Source organism: Phaethon aethereus (assembly GCF_964289735.1).
Source record: "Phaethon aethereus genome assembly, chromosome: 3".
NCBI lineage: Eukaryota > Metazoa > Chordata > Aves > Phaethontiformes > Phaethontidae > Phaethon > Phaethon aethereus.
The window spans coordinates 78,105,599-78,125,343 of record NC_138576.1 but is presented as its reverse complement, the minus strand read 5'-3'; the positions used below and the strand labels follow the sequence as shown (position 1 = coordinate 78,125,343).

General features: G+C 36.0%; 1 protein-coding gene across 1 annotated transcript in view; it reads right to left on the bottom strand.

Annotated features, from left to right (window-relative positions):
- PACRG (parkin coregulated) overlaps positions 1 to 19,745 on the bottom strand; it is a gene marked incomplete at its 3' end in the record, with an annotated part of 244,958 nt that overhangs the window by 188,845 nt on the left and 36,368 nt on the right. The window contains exon 2 of the mRNA XM_081998403.1: positions 1,247 to 1,381. Coding sequence (XP_081854529.1) covers positions 1,247 to 1,381 — 135 coding nt within the window. The remainder of the gene's footprint in view (positions 1 to 1,246; positions 1,382 to 19,745) is intronic.

Sequence of the window (19,745 nt, the reverse complement as noted above, 5' to 3'; positions counted from 1 at the left end):
AGTTGCACTGGAATCTCATTCTGATCATGGGTAAAGTCTTGCTGGATAGAGATTCCCTTTGCTGCAAGAACTATCAATTGTTCCTTCTGCTGATTCAACACTGCTACGGGCAACAAAATGGTAGCACAAATCTCTCTTCTACACTTTAATAGGCAAAAAAGCTACCTTAATATCTAGTTACTACACACCATATAGCACTACTTACCGCACTATAGGTCTAATCCTGTTGGCTTCATTAGCAGCAGAATCAACTATAAGATTGCAAAATCCCTCCTTTTTGTGCTGAATAAACATAGCTATACATTTAAAATTGGTATCAGGTTCTTGACATGAACAATTTATAACATTCTACAAAGCTGACATATTTTGCTCATGCATATCATGTTCATTTTCTATAACTATCACTGTTTCCAGAAAAATCTTATTCTAGTCCAATAAATAACACAAAGCAATAAAGTAATTCATGATAACCAAAATAATTAAATAGCAGGAGCAGGTTAAAGGTCAGCATTCATTTTTCAAATTAAATTTAAAAGTCTGCGGTAGTTACTTAGAAGATTGGCAAGTTTTACAAATAACATCACCAAGCCTTTTAGAGAGAAACACAGTCGCATTAGAATGGAGTCATTAGGCAATACATTTATTTTGAAGCCAATTAACCTTTTGTCAGAGAAATGTCAGAGCTGTAATGGTTTCAGCAGTGGAGGTCATCCTCTAACAGGGGCACGTATGACAGCGATTACGCTGTCTGACATATGCTGTAGACTGAGAGTACAGCTGTGGAATGAGAATCTGCCTTCGTTTGTATTCTGCTCTGCATTTTCAGGGAGCAGGCAATCTTGACCTATCCATTTAGGTAATTAAAGCTCCTATTTGGAAGTGTCCTGCAGGAAGGTGAAATTTGGGGGAGATAAATGGCCACTGCTCACTGTATCCAGCCACTTCCATTATTTGATGGACTGCCTGAAACAGGCTGCATTGCCAGGTTCTCATAAAAATAGAGATGAATTGGGCAGGAGACAATTCTCTAAGGCATAGCAACTCTGTCATCTTCCTTTTTGCAGCATATAATTTAATTGTTACCCAAGGCAGACAGCTGACTTAGGAGCCTTTCTCTAACAGCTTCCCCACCATCTTCTATTTGCTAAGAAATTATTTCAGTTTACTTACTTATAAGCCAACTTTGACAATGAGGGATGTCACTTCAATAAGCTCAGCTGGCTGTCACAGCTGTGCCATGACTTACCTTCCAGGCGATTTTGTTTCCTTTAGTGTCATGCTCAAGGGCAATTGGGAAGTCTCCTCGCTCATAAAACTTTCGAAATGCTGTGGGCTTTGTTGGTCTTTCTTTAAATGCTCCTGCAAGTGGGGGCCCTCTTACCTTAATAAAACAAAACCAAACAAAACCAAACACAAAAAAACCATAGTTCATTGGTAATATATTTTTAGAAAAAAACTAATTTATATGGCTGAAAATAGAAACAGATGAGAAAGAAGAATGACATTGAACTCCTAAATTATAGTTTGCTTTCTTCTTAACATGCTATTCTTCACTTCTTTGAAAGTACACTTTGGCAATGATCTACAGGTTTTGTTAACTGCTTTTTTTTTTGTTTCTACTTTCAGATTGTCCCATAAAAACTATTTATATTTTGATGTAGCTATCTCCATTACCGCAGAATTTTTAAGCAAGAATAAAACACCAAGAACATATTCACACTATGTAGTCGAAGTTCTTGGAAAACTAAGCATTTCTCCTTGACAAGTATTTTCCTATTTGTTTCTTTATAGAAGTCATTTGACTTGATTTCCATCTAATGTAACTGTTCTCACCTTCCATCGTCTTCCTCTGGCCATTACCTAATCTCCTTCACCATATCCTTTCCTCAAGTGCTATGGATCTGGCTTTCATATGACTTCCAGTCCTTCAGTACTGATGGCTGAAGTACTGGAAGAAATGAAGGAAAGTCTTCTTTCAGACCTCTCCTCTCTGCCTGTGTTGCCTTGGAGGAAAAATTTGATTCAGCTCCGCCCAGTTCCTTGTCTGAGTTATTGCTGGTCAGCATACTGCATAGTCTGAGTGCCTGAATGACGGTCCAATTCCAAAATGCTCATGCTGGAATTTTCTTCTCAGTTAAACATAGTAGTAACAGCAACTAACAATTGGCACTACGATAATAGAATTTCAAGTACTTATAAGAAATCTATTCTTTAAGCTAATTAACAAAGCTAATCTCAAATGCTAAAAGAGACTGAGAGCGCTAATCTAATCTTTTATGTCCTTGACAAGTGATTTTTCCCTGAGAAACTCTTGCCTTTCTTTTAATAGCCATACATCTGGGATAAGAACTTCCTACAATTCTCTGCTTATCTCTTTTTTCAAAAATACCTTTATGACTTGCTACCTTTTATAACGTAGAAAGTGTCATTTTCAAAGAGAGGTGAGAGCTTCAAGGATCATAAATTATACCCAGTATTTTGTATTGTTCTGTTTGTCGCTATGTCTGCAGTGATGCTTCTGTTAGTGTCTAGCAGTACAGACGTTCAGCTTTCCAGTGAACACAATGCAAACATGTAACACCCTTTCCTTCATTTGCGCTACTCTGTAATTTAGCTGTGCTAACTACAGACCTAAATATGACTTGGCACTTTTTTTCCTCCGAAGTATTTTGACATCATTTTCCACTGGCTGAGGGAGAGGGGTCCACTAGTGATATGCCTACACTGTAGTTTGCTACAAATTGCTTCAACTACAGCTACTAAACCGTGACTCATTGTTGCATATTGCTGTCACAGATAGACCATGTCTAGTGAAAATAGATTTGATATGCATAGCGGTAACTTTCCTTAGTAAACACATCTGCAGCAGTTGAGAGTAATACTCCAAGAAAAGCGTTTCTAACCAATGTAAATAAATCTACACTTTACTGCAGAGGAATAATTTGTTCAGTGGCACTAGTATAAGTACTTTCACTTGTCTTTTTTTTTTTTTTTTTTTCATTTCAGGCAAGTCTATGAGTCACTGCTTATTTAAGGCCACTAGAAAAGCATCTATGTTCTTCTTGTATATTTTTCACACATAGGACCTTCACATGTCCTTTACAACGTTATTTTCTGTAAAATATTAGGGGTCACTGTTATATTAAATTTTAACTGAAGTTATTGATAAAAAATATGTTGTCTTGATTACATGAGATACAATCTTAATTATTTCTTGGAGACTATCGTCAGTAGAGGTAGCTAATGCAATCCCAAACTGCATCTTATTTGAAACCAAACATTTTCTTCTTCTCAACTCATGAACCTTTTTCTACTGTACTTTTACAAATTTTCTAGAAAATATGTTGTTGTTAATTCGACTTCTTCCTCTTCTTTATTCAGGAACAAAGAAACTAGAAGGATTAAAAGGATCTTGGTTATCAAATCCATTCCTCTATTATTCCTCTAATATTCCTCTATTATATACACAAAGTCTTTCAAAAATTGATTACAAATCTGTTTATTTGTCCCTTGCTTTTGAAAGGCTGTTGTGCATTATCCTTACTTTAGTGGTTAGAAACCACGTCTTAAATAGTATGCCCACTCTGATATGCTACCTCAAAAAAAAAGATATGGTAGAATTAGAAGTGGTTCAGAAGAGGATAATGACTGAGGGTACAGAATGGCTTTCACAAGAAAAGAATAAAGTGGTAAAACGATGACTAAGGAGGAATGAAATAAAGATCTATAAAATCATGACTTCATGGAGAGGATGAATAAGGATGGATTTCCACTGTCATCTTTATTAAAAGTACAGGGCATCAAAAAAATCTATTAAGTGACAAGTTTGGAACAAACAAAAGTAGTTATGTATTCATGCAGCAAGTAGTGGCTTTATAGAATTCCTTGCCAAAAGTTAGTGTTGGCAATCCTGTAACTTTCTGTACGTTCAAGCTGTGACTGGAAAAGTTGATGAAAGAGAAATCCATTCACGTTTACTAAATCCACATTATCAGTGACCAGAAATACAATGAGTATTGTCTTTTTTCATGTGATACATTCTGTCTGGTAGATCTCCTAGCATTGCATTTAGTTTCTCATGGCCACATCACACTGGCATCTCCTTTGGTTAACTGCCACAGCAACTATCTTTTCTAGTTGATGAGCTCTATGTTAATAACAGAATTTCTTGTCATTAGTTTTAAGCGCATTATCTTGTACTTTGTACTATTATATTTAATTCCATTTCTATTACACCAGTTCCCAAGGGCTTCCACCTCCACCTGTGTGACACCATGATCTTCATCTGTTTTAATAACAACTCCAAACATTATGACAACTATAAATTTCATTACACAACCCCAATTTTTTCTGTCAAGATCACTAATGAAACTTTAAGTAAGGTTAGCCCTAAAACCACTTCTTAAGAATTTCCATTAATAACTTTCATCTATTATCATATCTCTCATTTCAAGATGTCATTATTGTCTCCATTTTAATATGGAGTTTCTTATCTACCCTATGCATCTCATAATTCTTGTACTGTATAACTAGCAAAGTAGCGTGTATAGCTGGAGAAGTAGCAGCATACCAAATACTTCACAATAGTCTAGAGAGTGAGCTGTTGTTTTCCCCTTTGTCTTAAAGATGTTTTTCCTGTCAGTTCGGTATGTAATAGGCATTGAGACCTTTTAAATACCAGGAAAAGCAACTGACTCCAAAGTGATGAAATGCTCTAGATAGGAACAAGCCTAAGATGTGCCTAGAACAAAGACATATCACTGATCAGGAAGAGACTGGAACTGTCCCTGCATTGAAAAAATGGTACATTGCATGATTGAAGAGTACTTTTGCTCTGCTTTAAGGTTATTACATGGAGGCAACTTGTTCCTTTTGTTTGCATCTGATAAAAGTACATTACAAGATATTTGCTGAAGTGGCTGCATCATGCTAATACTGTTCACCTTTTGCAAATAGTTTCCTTTCCTTCCTAACTTTACCATTAGGGAGACCATCATTATCAAATTTGGTATTCTGAACACTGGTCTCTTATGCAAACCTCTCTTTGGATCATACTAGCCATGCATCTTCAGCAGTCTGCTGAAAAGTATATGTGTGTAATTTACTTTTTCACTTTTTATAATTCCTGAACTATTTTGTTTCATATATTTGTTTTCCTATACCTAGATTTTAAGTAGGGCTTTTTAAGACCAGACTTCTTTTTGTTTTCTGTTTGCAGACTATTAGAATGCAAGAATGCCAGTCACAGATTCAGATTAATTGCTATAAAAAAAGAGCAACAATTAAATTCTGGAACAGAATATCCAGTGAGAAGCTGTCTCAAAATCTTTAGGCCAGTCAAGTTCTCCAGGAAACAAAGTCAACATTACCTCTTTCTTGCTTTTCCTACAGCAGGTAAGTTTCTCACAGCAAACTGTTGAACAGTCTTTCCTAACAGCTGAAATGACCATTATTAATAGCTCTTTTCCTCATGCAGATTTAGCATTTCTCCATGTGCAACACATTAGGACCTTCCTAGCTGCAATGTGACACATCTGGTTCATAATTTCAGGGAAAAAATGTAGAAATCAGAGGGATAACACCTACTGATCCGGGTGACAGTTGAAATAATCTGATTTACCAAGCTGCTTACATAAACTATGCTTTTCAGAATCTTACAGAAATGTTATGCCTTGAACTTTTAGGATAAGGCTAATATGCTTTTACTGTCTCATGGGTAGCTGGTCACAAAGACAGAAGCTGGCATTGGGTCTGATACTGTTCAATGCCTTTATAAAGCATGTGGATGACAGAACTGAAGGCCTGCTTACCAAGTTAGTGGATCATACCAAATTGGGAGGAGAAGTACTATACACCAGAAGGAATAGCCACCACGCAGAGAGGCCTTCACAAATTAGAAGGATGAGCCAACAGGAATTGCATTAATGTAATGTCTTACACATGAGACAGAATAATCCCAAGCAGCAGTACAAGATGAGTGGGATCTGACTAGCTGGGGTGTAGCTTTGCTGGAAAGGACCTGGGGATTCTCATGGACAGCACTAAACTTGAGTGAGCAGTGCCTTTGTAGCAACGAAGGCAGAATGAGCCCTGTGTTGCATCAGTAAGGGTATAGTCAGCAGTTCAAGGAGTTCCACTCTACTTGACATTTGCTAAGACACACCTGGAATATTGTGTTCAGTTCTGATCCTCCCAGTTCATGGCAAAATTGAAGAAAAAGGCAGAGGGTCTAGCAGAGGACCATGAAGAACATTAGAGTTTCTGGAGATCACGGCAGGAGGTTCAAGAAACCATAGGTCTTCAGCCCAGAGAAGAGAAGGCTCAGCGGAGGATCTAATCACAGTCTTCTAATTCCTAGCAGGTATTTATAGAGAAGATAGAGGTATTCTTTTCAGAACGATGCACAGGACAAGAGGGAACACAGGTGCAAATTCCTTCAAGGGAAATTGTGTCTGGATACAAGAAAAAAGTTCTTCTCTCTCAGAAATATTAAACACTGGAATAGGTTGCCCAGAGAAGTGGTGGAATCTCCCTGAAAATATTCAAGATTTGTCTTGTCAGGTACCTGAAAAAACCAAATCTAGGACCCAGCTTTCAACAGAAGGATTGACAAGATGATCTCCAGAGGTCCCTCTCAGCTGAGGCTTCTCTGTGTTTTTATGTTGCTAAGTAAAATATACAAAAAGAAGGCACACAATACTTATCCTTGTGATAATGAATTTTGTCTTCTTACATTTTATATTGTTATAATTACTGACTTAATAAGGTCATTCTGAAAGTATTCCATTTATTGGAGAAACAGTAACATATACTATCTTCTTCAATCTAACAAAACTATTTCGTTGCAACATAGCTAGAAAGATTAAGATTAGAGTACCAGTTAATTAAAGGCTAATATTCATGATGGCAAAGTATATGAAGCAATAAGCAGCTTCTGAGGTTCGTTAAATGTCAAAAAGAAATTGAAGAATTTGATAATTGCAAAACTAATTTATTGTAATTTTATGCCATTGAACTATGTGACAACATAAAAGATGCAAGCCATTAAGCAAAAAAAAAGAGAAAGACCATATTTCTTTCATTGACTTGTGGGCATTTAAAACCATTGTATCAGGTTGCATTCTTAGATTTTTCAGTGATGGCACATTAGGAAAATGACTAAGAAAAATTATTTGAAGCCAGATTTAAACAGCAATTAACTATTTGAAGACTGAATTTTTCAAATTTCCTGAGTGTCGAACTGTATGCATACTCAGGGACCTAAATATGTACCTGCATAGGACAACTGAGATTTTTGTGAAAACCAACACTAGTTTCATGAGCAGTTTAAGCCAGACAAAAATAGACACTGACACAGAGCTAGGAGGTCTTTCCCATCTCATGCACCTGGATGCTACCACAATGTACTGCCCTCCATTAATAATGGCAGCTTTCATATAGGTATTCAGAGGACCACATCAGGAACAAAGGGATGGTTTTGGTTTGCTTTCTTTGGTGTTGTTGGTTGGGGTTTTTTTGTTAGGATGATTCGTGAAGTATTAAGATGGTTTACTGAAAACATGAATGAACACTTAAGCTGGCACAAAGGAGGGAGCAGCATATAGGGGGACATGAAGAAATAGGTGACTGATTCTTCAAGGAGCAGTGCTGAATTTATATTGAAGATCAAGAATTAATTGGACATACAGTTTCTCATCTGCCTATTAAGTTGTAGGGAATCAAGATATTAAGACACCAATGCTTTTACTTTCTAAAAGTAGAATGGACTAAAATTCTACTGTTGTTATATAACGTTTCATATATTTATATTCATATTTATTTTTGAAGCTATAGGGATCAAAGGTTATATGACACACAACTGTCTTACCTAAAAAACACAGTCTTCCTTGAAAATGTAATACCACATTATTATCTTGAAGAGTGAAATTTTCAGAAATAAAATATTAAATCTTATTTCTTTGTATTCAAACTGAAAAATGTATTTGTATAAAAGTGCACCGTATCCATAGAATGGAGTCTACTAATGCATGCTACTGTCTCAGGGCAGATGTAAAGGTGATGGCATCAAGGAAATGTTTGTGTAACCGTTGACAGAGTCTTGTATTGGTATTAAACTGACACTCTACTTGGCTAATGCAAGCATAGTCCAACTGGCAACCCACTGATTTCGTCACAGGAAAGATCACCATTTGTTTCCTTGTGTACTGGAGCCAGAAGCTGCTGCCAAATCCTAATATAAACCTCAAGTAAAATGTAACATATATTAAATAAGTCAAATAAATTACACTATGCAATGAAGAAATACTTAAGCCAGCAGGACTAAAGGCCAAATTATATACCTGGCACTATGCAGTGCCATGTGGACATACAAAGATTTACTATAACCATCAACTGCAAGGTCTTCATCCATACAGTGCGATAGAGCTCTTAACTTGGCTGATGAGGCATTGGCACAACACTGCCTAGTTACAACTTGCGCCCAGAGAGCAAGCCTACGTGCAAAAGCCATGATCCCCAGTTTGTGGTTCTGGAGTTAGTATGCACGTAGGTACCTTATGTGTTTCTATACCTGTAACAAAGACAAGTCCATTCATCAAGACAAGCCCAGCAACCACGTATGAGAAAAGATTTTGGTGGTTAGCTACCAACACAACAAAACAATAGCATGCTAATAGTATTTGGTGACATATCCACAGATTTTCTAATAAACATTAAGTAATAGTAGTAAAGACTTGGAAACACAAATCTCAGCAAGTGTTAACAGTAAGAATCTGCACTGGGCATTCCCAAGTGTCTACTCTGACGGGCAATGAGCAACAAAGCCTGTACTGCTCCGTCTTCATTTACTGATCCTAATTTGATTAAACTAACATAGGTGGCTAATACATTCTACATGTAACAAATCATGTTTTGATTTTGCTCTGTAGACATGGTGAAAATTGAATGAGAAACTTCAAATGACAGGAGAAGCACAGTAAGATGTTCCAATAGGTACTCTTGAGTTCCCCATTAATTCCTTTTATTTACTATCAATATCACAAGCATTCAATATCAAAAGAACATGATCCATCAACCTGTATCAGACAAAAGTTTTTCATATCCAAAAAGAAACAGGGAGATCTTTCTTCACATGTGCCACTCTTGATATGCTTTAAATGGTGCCACATCTAATGCTTAAAAGCTGTTTCTGGGGCTACTGCACAAATCTGGACAACAGATCAAAGCCCATCTCATAGCCTCAAAAGTTGAAATGAGATAAATGAATTATAAGACCCCAAAACGAAACTACTGCTAGAAGGTCAGCAAACATTTCAAATGCTTCTAAAAGCACCAGAACTTGAAAGAAAAATCAGACGTGATTTTGTACAAAGATATTGTATCTCGTTATTGCCTTGAAACACTGAAACTAAGTCATAAGCTGCATACAGAATTACTCCATTTCATCACCTCAGAAATGTTATTTTTGATTGGGGAAAAGATAAGCTGTTTCGATAAGCCAGATGTGCCTATGTTATAAACTGCTCTACAGCACTTTGTTCTCAGAAGGTCCTCCATCTCTTATTCTCCACTGGAGCATAGTGTAACTATTTCATATCATTTAGATTTCTCTCCTGATGCTTGCCAAGCAATTTCCTTTCATGCAAAGGGAGAAGAGTGACAACTGCTAATATATTTCTCTCCTTCTTTCAGTCTACAGATGAATACAGTTCTTTTTTTCTTGATTTATTAGTTTCACAAGGCTTTCTGGTGCATCAATTCCACTAAATCTGTGAGCCTCCTAAATTTTTCCTGATTGTAGGAATTCTTCCATCTGCAGTCTAATGTTTAGAAAAATATAAATTCACCGTGAGTACATCTGCATTCATATTTCAGCTGGGATCACAAGTGTGCTTCTGAAGTGGCACCCAGTTACAGTTCACATCATGAAGCAGTTTCTAAGTGAATGAACTGGAGTCTTTGCAGACAACAGTCAGTCTCAATGAAGAAAATCCTTTAAATGTGTAAAGCATCATATCCTCAGCATCAGCTCTTTTCCTTTGGTGATCCTCTTCTATTGGCCTGCACTGCTCCCTGATGCAGAAGTAACCACAACATTCTTTATGGCTGTCTATGTATTTTTGGATGCCAAATCAACTTGTTGTAGTTCTACATACTGCAATTTATAATAATAATGTTGTCTAGAAAACAAAATGAAACACATGGCTTTTATTGTTTTTAATTATATATATAATTCAATCACAGTTTTTCTGATTTCTGTAATCTTTAGTTCTTCATAATGCTCCTATATATTATCATGGCATATCTGTGTGTATTTCAAAGTAAAGAACAGTTGGTAAAACTAAAATATCAGGAGAGTTATTCTCGGCCTACTTTGCACTTTCATCACACACACATATGTGAAGGTCCATGCTGGAATACACCTAACATCCTAACTTATTATTGTGACCCTGGCAGGGGATATCTAGGGAAGAGAATAAAAGCGAGGGCGTAACATAGCAATCCTGCTTCTTGTTATTTTAAATTCCAAAGTCCTGCCCTCCTTTCCAGTTGGATCTATACTATCTCTTCTCTTGCACTAATTTTGGTCTTTGCCTGATCCTGCAGTGAGCCATTTCAGTGCTCTAATCTGCCAGGAAACTATTCATATTGTTTTGATAAAATAGTTTTTTTTCCAGAGAATGTGTTGAAATGGTTGAACAGAGTTGGAATGCCACCACAGTTGAAGAATGATGGGTCTGAAAGTAAGATGACACATTAGTGTTAGCTAGATGTAAAATTATCCCCCCCAACTTCACTTTTTTATAAACATAAAGGAAATTAACTGTTTTTAATTGTCAGCTTCTTTTGCATCACTTGATGAAGTAAGTTTACCCACAGTTATTCAGTTTGAGAATTACTGCTGTAATATTTATCATTTAGTAGTTGCTTATATAGGAACTTTTCCTTGTCTGTCTTAAACAGATAGCAAATCTCACTTGTAGGAAATTATTCCTGGAGTGCTATAACCGCAAAATTCAGATATAATAATATTGCAAACAATATAGAGAACAGACTTAGCGTAGTTGATGTGTCACCACATTCATCTGTACTTTAACCGGCTTTCAAAAAATGGTGTATCAGAAAGCATATGTGAAAAGCCTTTTTGTATATCTGAGTGGGGTTCTCAGTTGACTTACTGGGCTGTTCTAAGGTTTTTAGGAGAATCTTAAAATTTTAGGAGAATCAGCATTCTTAAAGCTATATATACGTTCTCTACATAGGAGAGGTTCTGCCTCTATCTCTTAAAATTTGTCTCCATATAATACTTGAGTTATCTTCATGTTTCTTTCTTTATCTTTATTTAGTTAATGGAAAGCCTGTTTAGCACTTCAATTTATTTATTTATTTGTTTTCGTTAGATATAAACACAGAAGCCCTACACACACGCATCCTTCACTTCTATTCCTTTCTTTTAGGCATATACATGAAGCTTGTAAAGATCTGATTTGGGGTTTAAAGTTTTATCTGTATGAGTATTTTTTCTACCTATTTAATTGCCTTAGTTCTTTCAGATTCAAATCAATTACAAATGATTGTGTAAGATATTATTGGGACAAAATAGTAGCAAAAAAGTTTGCTGGAACTGAGATTAGAATTTAGGACATGATGCAATATCTATTGTTTTGTATGGCAGGTTTTTTTTTCCCCTTTCTCTCAGTGCTAATGACGCTGATGAAGATATGTATTAACCTGCTAAGATACCTATCCTTTTTTGCAAGTCTTTCTTTGATGTAATATTCAAATAATTCTCCCCCAAGAGGAACCCTAGTAGGAAAAGAATAGTTGTTTAATTCAAACTGTATGCAGTTGAAAAGGTTTTAACAACCTCCATTTGTCTGCTTTGCTTATAGGTAAAAAAAAATCCCCCTATGAGAGGTAAAATTTTCCTTGGTGAAAAAGGTCAATTTTGTCTCCTGTCGATCAGAACTCAAAAGAGTAGGATGCAAGCTAAAAGGAGCTCTCACAGAATATGTCTTCACACATACTGATAGTGGCTAGGTTGTGACTGTGGAGGGACATCCGTGTTTTTCATAGGTCAAAAATGCTATTACTTTCATAGATTTTGTTATTCAAATGTTTTTCATATTTGCAAATGCAGGATTAATAAAGAACTTTTTATAGACATCTATATTCTCCAGATGTTTTGGGGGTTTTTTTCAATCTCCATAACCTCCTAGACTTACTGTTTGTTTGCATCCTTTTTCCTTGAAAAATAATTTTTCATGTCTGAAAAGGTGGTGATAAAATTTTGTTATGCTGATGTTAATTATTTCAGCACAGCTGGAAGACATACTATCTGTTACCGATATCTACTAGGTCTGCATGGAAATATATTAATCTTGACCAGAACATATGAAATATTTAGACAAAAAACTTTGAACTTTCTACTCTGTCAGCTCCTATTACCATTTCTATTTATTGAATATAGCTATTTCTGATACTGAAGCTCTTATATAGCATCTTTAAACCATACAGCATTGTTACTATCAGCTAAATCACTCTGTCCTATATTCAGGGCAGGGAGAATTTCATGGTCTCTTTGAGGTCTGGAAGATATGGGGGACCCTTTTGCTAACTTTAAAATGAAGTTATTTTCATACTTGTTAGTTTGGCAATCATATGCTGATTTTTGTTATTCTTCAGTGACAAGTTTAAAATCTTTGCCATATCAAGTTCCATGCTTTTCTTTAACAATTCCTCCATTTATGTGTGCTGTGACTTAAGAAATGGCTTTAAATCTATTTAATCACTCTTTGACTTAAGACGTTTTCTGAAGCCTCCTCTTCTGTTGCTGAAACTGCTGAATTTTCTTCAGAAGTATCTGCAGTTAATGAACTGTGAGTTCTACCATAAATTTTTAAAAGACCATTTGTGCAGGAGTTGATATTAACTGTTTAGACATCATGATGTCTGAGGTATGTAGTGAAGTAGAGCTAGAATACCTTTTCTCACTGAATGTCAAAGCGTTTTTTTATTATCTTAGTAATGTTTTTATGATCCACTATTTCCATCATGTTATCAAAAATGTCTTGAAATATTACAAATCTCTCTCTTTTCAGTAAGCTGATTAGTTTTAGACTGGAGAGTTTTTTGGGGTTTTTTTCCCATTTTGAAAAGAAGTCCGAGACTCAGATTCTTTTCAGTGTTGTCATCATTCACTGACATAGCCTGTCCAACTGCTTCAGTTGTAATTTCCTTAGTTTCTTAACGCATAAGGTAATTAGACCCTAAAATGTCACTTCAGTAGCTTGGTAGCCTTCCTGTCCTATATATTTATGCTGTTATGTATTTGGCTAGATATTGTTTTTTCATTATTACATACATCTTTTATTCCATCTAGATTTGAAATAACACAGATTATTGACCTAAGTTTTTCCATGGTTCACAGGAATCTTCTTGGAGATATTTTCTTGCATAGGAAGACATCTTCTATCTGACTAGTCAAAATAGAGTTTTGCAAATTTTTGGAGCTCATTTCATTGTTTGCACTCCAAGCATCCCCACAACAGAGGTAGAGATTTTTTCTTTATCTTCCAGCAAATATGTGTATTTTTTTTTCCTCTTTATGGTTGTTTCCTCTTCTTATAGTCCTCATCATCACAGGAGCTGATCTGCTAGGGTGCTGATGGGAGCAGAATCTTAAACTCCACCAGTTTTTAGCTTAGCAGGAAGCATGAAGATACTCACATGTGAAAGTCGAAGGACAGAAACAGAGTATCTTCAGTATATTTTATTAGCAAATGAGCCATATCTACCTACACAGTGAATGCATAAAACCTAAATGAGAATTTTCTTTTCTTGGTGATTTGAAGATCTCCAGAGGCCCCTTCCAACTTAAATTATCCTATGAATTTACTACATTTCTTGTTTAGAAGTCCATGCTTCCCCTAAATAAATGTGCCAAACTCATCCTGTAAGGTTTTTATTCACTCTCAATTTCTTTCATTTCTTTTAATGCTCTTAAACTCCTTGCACTTATTCTTGTCTCTGTCAATGCTGACTGGTATTATTTTGTTGGATCTGTGCTGTGACTGAACCTTTTGAAGAAAGGCTTTTGATAAATTGGCTTTTGCTAGTACCACTATGCTCATCTTTTCTTGGTCCATATTTCACTCCATTCATTCTCTCTGTTCAAACCAGATTTCTTCTTTGTGGTGGTGTATCAAGAGAGGAGGATTTAGACATAAACTGAAACAAGACAGCTTCCACCAGGTTCTCTTGAGAGAGGTTGTCCAGATTTCATCCTTTGAGATTTTCAACACCTGACTAGGTAAAGCTCCTGGCAACGTGGTCTAATCTCAGAGCTGATTCTGTTTTAAGCAGAAAGTTGAACCAGGGACTTCCTGAGAACCCTTCCAACCTGAATGATTCAGTAATTCTATATTCCATGCTACAACATATATGTTAAATTTTCCGTTCTCCAGCATCACTACATTCATATTCCTCCTAGAAAACCTTAGGGATTGAGTCTTTCAGCACCCATCTATACAGAGTAATGGGAAACAAAAGTGTGTGCTAAAAATACCTCAACTAGAAACTAGCCAAACAACGTATTTGCCTGAACTGTGGTACCTAATCATGTCAGAATAAACCCTTTGGACTAATGCTCTGTTTCCTTCTGTCAACACAAGATATCAAACACAAAGGTATTGAGTCAAATTACTAGCACTAATGGCAATTTATATGAATAAACAGACCATGAGCAGATGAGGGTAGGTAATGAATGAAAAAGTTATTTTCCTGTAACTGATTTTCTTTGTGGTGATTTCCTGGTATGCATGTTGCAGGTGTTTCTAAGACTGAGCAGTGAAATCCAGACAATTTTTTGTCTCTCTAGTTTGTCTGCAGTGAGCTCTAGCTCTTTTTTAAATGCATGTCCGTCAATGATGTAGCATGTGCTTTTTTCTTTTTAATTCTTTGCAGCCTTTGAATTTTAAGATTCTATCAGACTTGACACAAAAGGGGCTGTGAATAACACACAGAGTTGACATACTTTGAAGAACAGCAGTTACATGTAACAAAACTTTTTTTGTCTGCTTTCCTACATGTCAAGTTTCAATTTATGCTCCCCATGAGCCACTGTTTACTTGAAGGAGGGTTCTAGAATTCCTCGCTGTACATAGAGATGAGGGCAGTTTTTTCCAAATCCAAATTCATACTTGGAGGCTTTGGCAATGCTTGGTAAAATATGAATAAAAGTTCAGGGTCTCTGCAGATATCAGAGATAGAGTCATTTTGCAACAATGCCATCAGTGTGACTTAAGTTCTGGTGAAGCTTGCAATGGTGACTGCTGGTGGCTAACTTTACAGATTCCTGTGCAGTCTGCTGTCTGACGAGGCAGAGTTAGTGCAGTAGCGAAGCCAATCACGCACATAACTCAACTTTAAATATGAAATAGGGAGGTCCTCTGAAAAGAAGATGAAAAGACCCTATCTCTATGGACTAGTGCACTAGTTCTAGTGCACTGGAACCTTTAAAACATGACAGTGGCTTGTTGGAGAACCCAAAGCAAACTGAGATGTGGGTTTATCAGGAGGGTGTTTTAAAGGTAATCTTGTCACTTATCTTCTTTATTAATGACAACAGGAAATAAAATACAGAACTTGTGTTCTAGAAATTCACACATTTTACAATTATTTCCACTGTTAATTCATTGGGTGCATCCATATTAATGTTTTAGTTCTGATCAGAAAGTCACTTTTAGAAATGAATCTCCCAATTTGGGGGGATGGGAGGTTTTTTTGGTAGATGATTTCCCAAATGGCTTAATAATATTGCAGAGTTGTTAAACCACGTTTGTTGTCTTTATTCTTGAGCAGGGATAAGCAGTATAGATTACAGCTTATGACAACCACTGTGTTGTGAAATAACTGTGATAACATACCAGTGATATTGACATAACTAGTAGCTACTGGTGACAAGCTGTTACTAGGACATTGTACTTGATTCTGTACATGTTTATATATAATGCCTTCTGAGGCACTGTTATATTGGTAAACAATTAATGTCCTTGGAACAAGCATTTATGCTCAACTAGGTTATGCTGGTAAAACATTATTTAGATTTTAAGAAAGCCACAGCTTAAAGGCTGCTGAATAAAACCAGCATTGTAACAGCCCTCCCCCTTCCAACCAGACATGAACTAGTATACAACATATGCAAAACATATAGTTTATAGTAAATGTGGATATAATGCAGAAATGCAGACCAATGAAGAAAAAGCCAACTGTGTTAGCAAATGTATAGATGTGATACCAAACAAATCCAAGGGGGACCCCTTTGCAAGGGGAAAGAAATCATCAACATAAACATCACATCCCTCCCAATTGGGATGCTAATGACTTGCCATAACCCTTTCTTTTGAGGAGGAATAGCACCACTGTCTGCAGGAGCCAGATGGATTAGAAGGGTTCAGCACAGTATCAGCGTAAGGCATAGGTACTAGAAACCTTGTGTGTATCATTTTTAATAGTTTCATTATTGGGCATAAGCAGTAATAATTGGATAATTTGACTATGATTTTAAGTATCTTCTTACCTAGACTGATAATACTTTTTTTTAATCACTGTTAAGACTTTAATTAGATGAATCATAAATTCTTGGTTTCACACACACGGTATGTTTCTGTAGCCACAGAAACTGCACATGGTATTTAGTGTGGTAACCTTGCCCTTGAGGCTTTGCTATTAAATCTCAGTGCAACAACTGATGGAGAATGCAGGTGACCTAGGCTATAATTCAGATGCAACAGCATGTATTTACTGTGCTACTAGACACAATCCTTGTTTATTAAGCTTTTTTAAGAGGTTTAAGTAAGTGGTTTGTTATTCAACTTTACCCCTTACCAGAAAATTCAGACTCATTTCCTGAGACACATCTGGGCTGCCAATTGCTTCAATGATTTGTTTGGGGCTTAATTTCCTAACCCAGGTACTTATGACTACTATAATTTTTTATGTCCTTGCAGCCTCTCAGACAAGCATCTCTTAGCGAAGAGAATTAATTTTCAAACTACCACTTTGAACTTTAAGCCAGAGAGATCATACTTTGAAGACCACGCCAATCAAAGTGATACCATTTCTATTGTTTTTATCATAAATCACAGTATTTTAAAATAAAACAACCAATACTTAAGGAAAACAAAATTCCACTAAAAGCTTCAAATTTCAGCATCACAAAGCATAGTTCTGCTCAGACCTGGAAGACTCTTCAGGTAAGAATGAAAAGATAGAAGAAACGCAGTTAACATAATCTAGTAGTAGATGGATTTAAGGGAAAAGGCGCTAATCTTTTAAGTGCCAAAATCAAGAAATACAAATTATTTTCCTCACCATAAGTTCCAAGGGATCCAAGGGATTCTTAAAAATGATATGAGCTTATCAGAAGGCAGTTCTCCCATGAACACAAATGAATAAGAACTATGACTCTGAGTCATGGAAGTTTCTGAAATGGTTTTCGTTTGATGTCACTGTATCATTTTCCCAGAAACAATGCAAAAAAAGAAAAAAAGCCTTTGTGATTATGAAAAAACTTTTCAAATACGGAGCAATGAAGAACTGTTTGAAGAAACATTGAAAGCAGAGTTCCAAGAGATGTGATGTTCCCCCTCTGTTAAAGTCCTAATCTTTATGACGATGTTTTTTTTCCAACATCCACAGCAATTTTGTTGGTGGTCATTTAAACAAATCATCCTTCAATGTCCATCTTTAATGATGGATATAAAAACAGACACTAGGATGGGGACAGCAAGGCATCTGTCTATTCCAAACAACATTGTATAGTCAGCTGTCATGGGCTACTGTATATGCCATTTTTTCTGTCAGAGCAGCCAGTTTTCAGTAAGCTAACATGGATACTGGAAGATAACTGGCAATATTAGCATGGCAACATTTATTTTAATTTTCATAGTTGTTTTCTCTACTTTGGTAGGTAGAAGAAATTGCACATATGACAATCACAGAGAAACTAACGTTGGAAGAGATCTCTGGAGGCTCTTTAGTCCAATCCTGCTCAGAGCAGGGTCAGCTACAGCGGAGGGTAAAGTCCCTTGCTGCAGCCATGGGGGCAGCTGGCCCAGCTTCACATCCAGCAGCTCAATGTCCTTGAGAGAAATCAGCAGTTACAGTATCTTGCTGCAACCTCTCCAATCTCAGAAAAAGACTTTATCCAGTTTCCCTTAGTCCTAAAGAAGAGGTAAACCTAGTGAATGTTAAAAAGTACAGCTGAAACCACAGCAGACTGAAAACTAGTAGTAAAACATTAGGCTTCATCCATCTTTTCTTCTTGAACTCATTCAGCTTACCACAAAGTAAGCACAAGCATGAATTCTTTGCTTAACTAAGGATCAACAATAAAAATGTATTGTTGCCAAAGATTAACTTACTCAGCCAAATAAAACCTTCCTATGCCTTCATTCCTGATCATTTTCAAAATGTAATGACTCATTATGATGCAGATTTTAAAATATCAAACTGAAGAAATGGAAGATAATGCATTAAATAATGGTTGTAAAGATACTTAAGATTTGTAGTAAATGACTGTTTCTAACCTATTGCAGTTATTTATTTTTTTTTAATCAGCTCTATTTTCCTTGACACATACAAGCAAGCAACACATATAAAAACTTCAGGTTTACACAGAATCTAGCAATAAGGTTTGCAGATAGCGTGAATATCTTTTACTAGATGAATTGGTATAACTGGCAAAATCAAAGCAGAAGCCCTCCTTCATGTCTGTAATAGAAACTGCAATTTCAAAGTTACACAGAAATTGAGAACAACTGCTGACACTTACTTTGATATATATCAGTTGCACCATCTTGGAAAGAGAAGATAGCTGGGTAATTGTGAAATAAAGATGTGGAAGACAGTTGAGCAGTAACTGTTATTTAGTTATCAGACCTACTAACATTTTAAGAAGGAATTCATTTTCCATAATACAGTATTTGACAGTTCAGCTGTCATCTGAGAGCAACTAATAATGACATTGATGAAAGCCAGAATAAAGTAAGTACTGCAGCTAATCATAGCACAGAAGGAAGTCATATGACTAAACTAAAAAAAGAAAAAGATATATTTATAATGCCTTTTCCAGTTTATTTCAGAGTCTTAAGAAAATTAGTGCCTTAGAACCATGTAAACAGTGCAGTAGGATTGTAGCAATCAAACACAATGTATCAATATAGGAAATTTGCTGACACAAGGAAATATAAAGTATTTGTTATTAAAAAGCTTCAATATTTTTTAGCTTCTCAAACAGGTAGTAAGGCTACAAGTGCATCAGAAGCCTCAATAAAATTCATAGTTCCTTTAAGACTGACAGGATCAGAAGAAAAACCCAGATGAGCTACACATAAATGAGTAACCTAGTATCAGTCATTTCTTCTGCTATCAGACAAAAGCTAAGGACAGATCACACATTTTTCTTCAGAATATACAAGTTATTTATTGTAAAAATATATGTCTGTATTTATAATGAGTATAGCTGAAACATATTTCAAAAATAAATAGTGATTTTACTTTTTAAAAAAATAATAATATTAATTCAGGACCACCTAGAATAGGCGCCACAAAATGAAAGTTTTTGCACCAGCTGAGGCATTTTTTTCAGAAGGATGAAACTTCTAAAGGAAACAAGCAGAACACTTCATAATTGTCTTTCCTTACATGTAGACAGATGCAGAAGGAAAGAAAACTTTGATGGG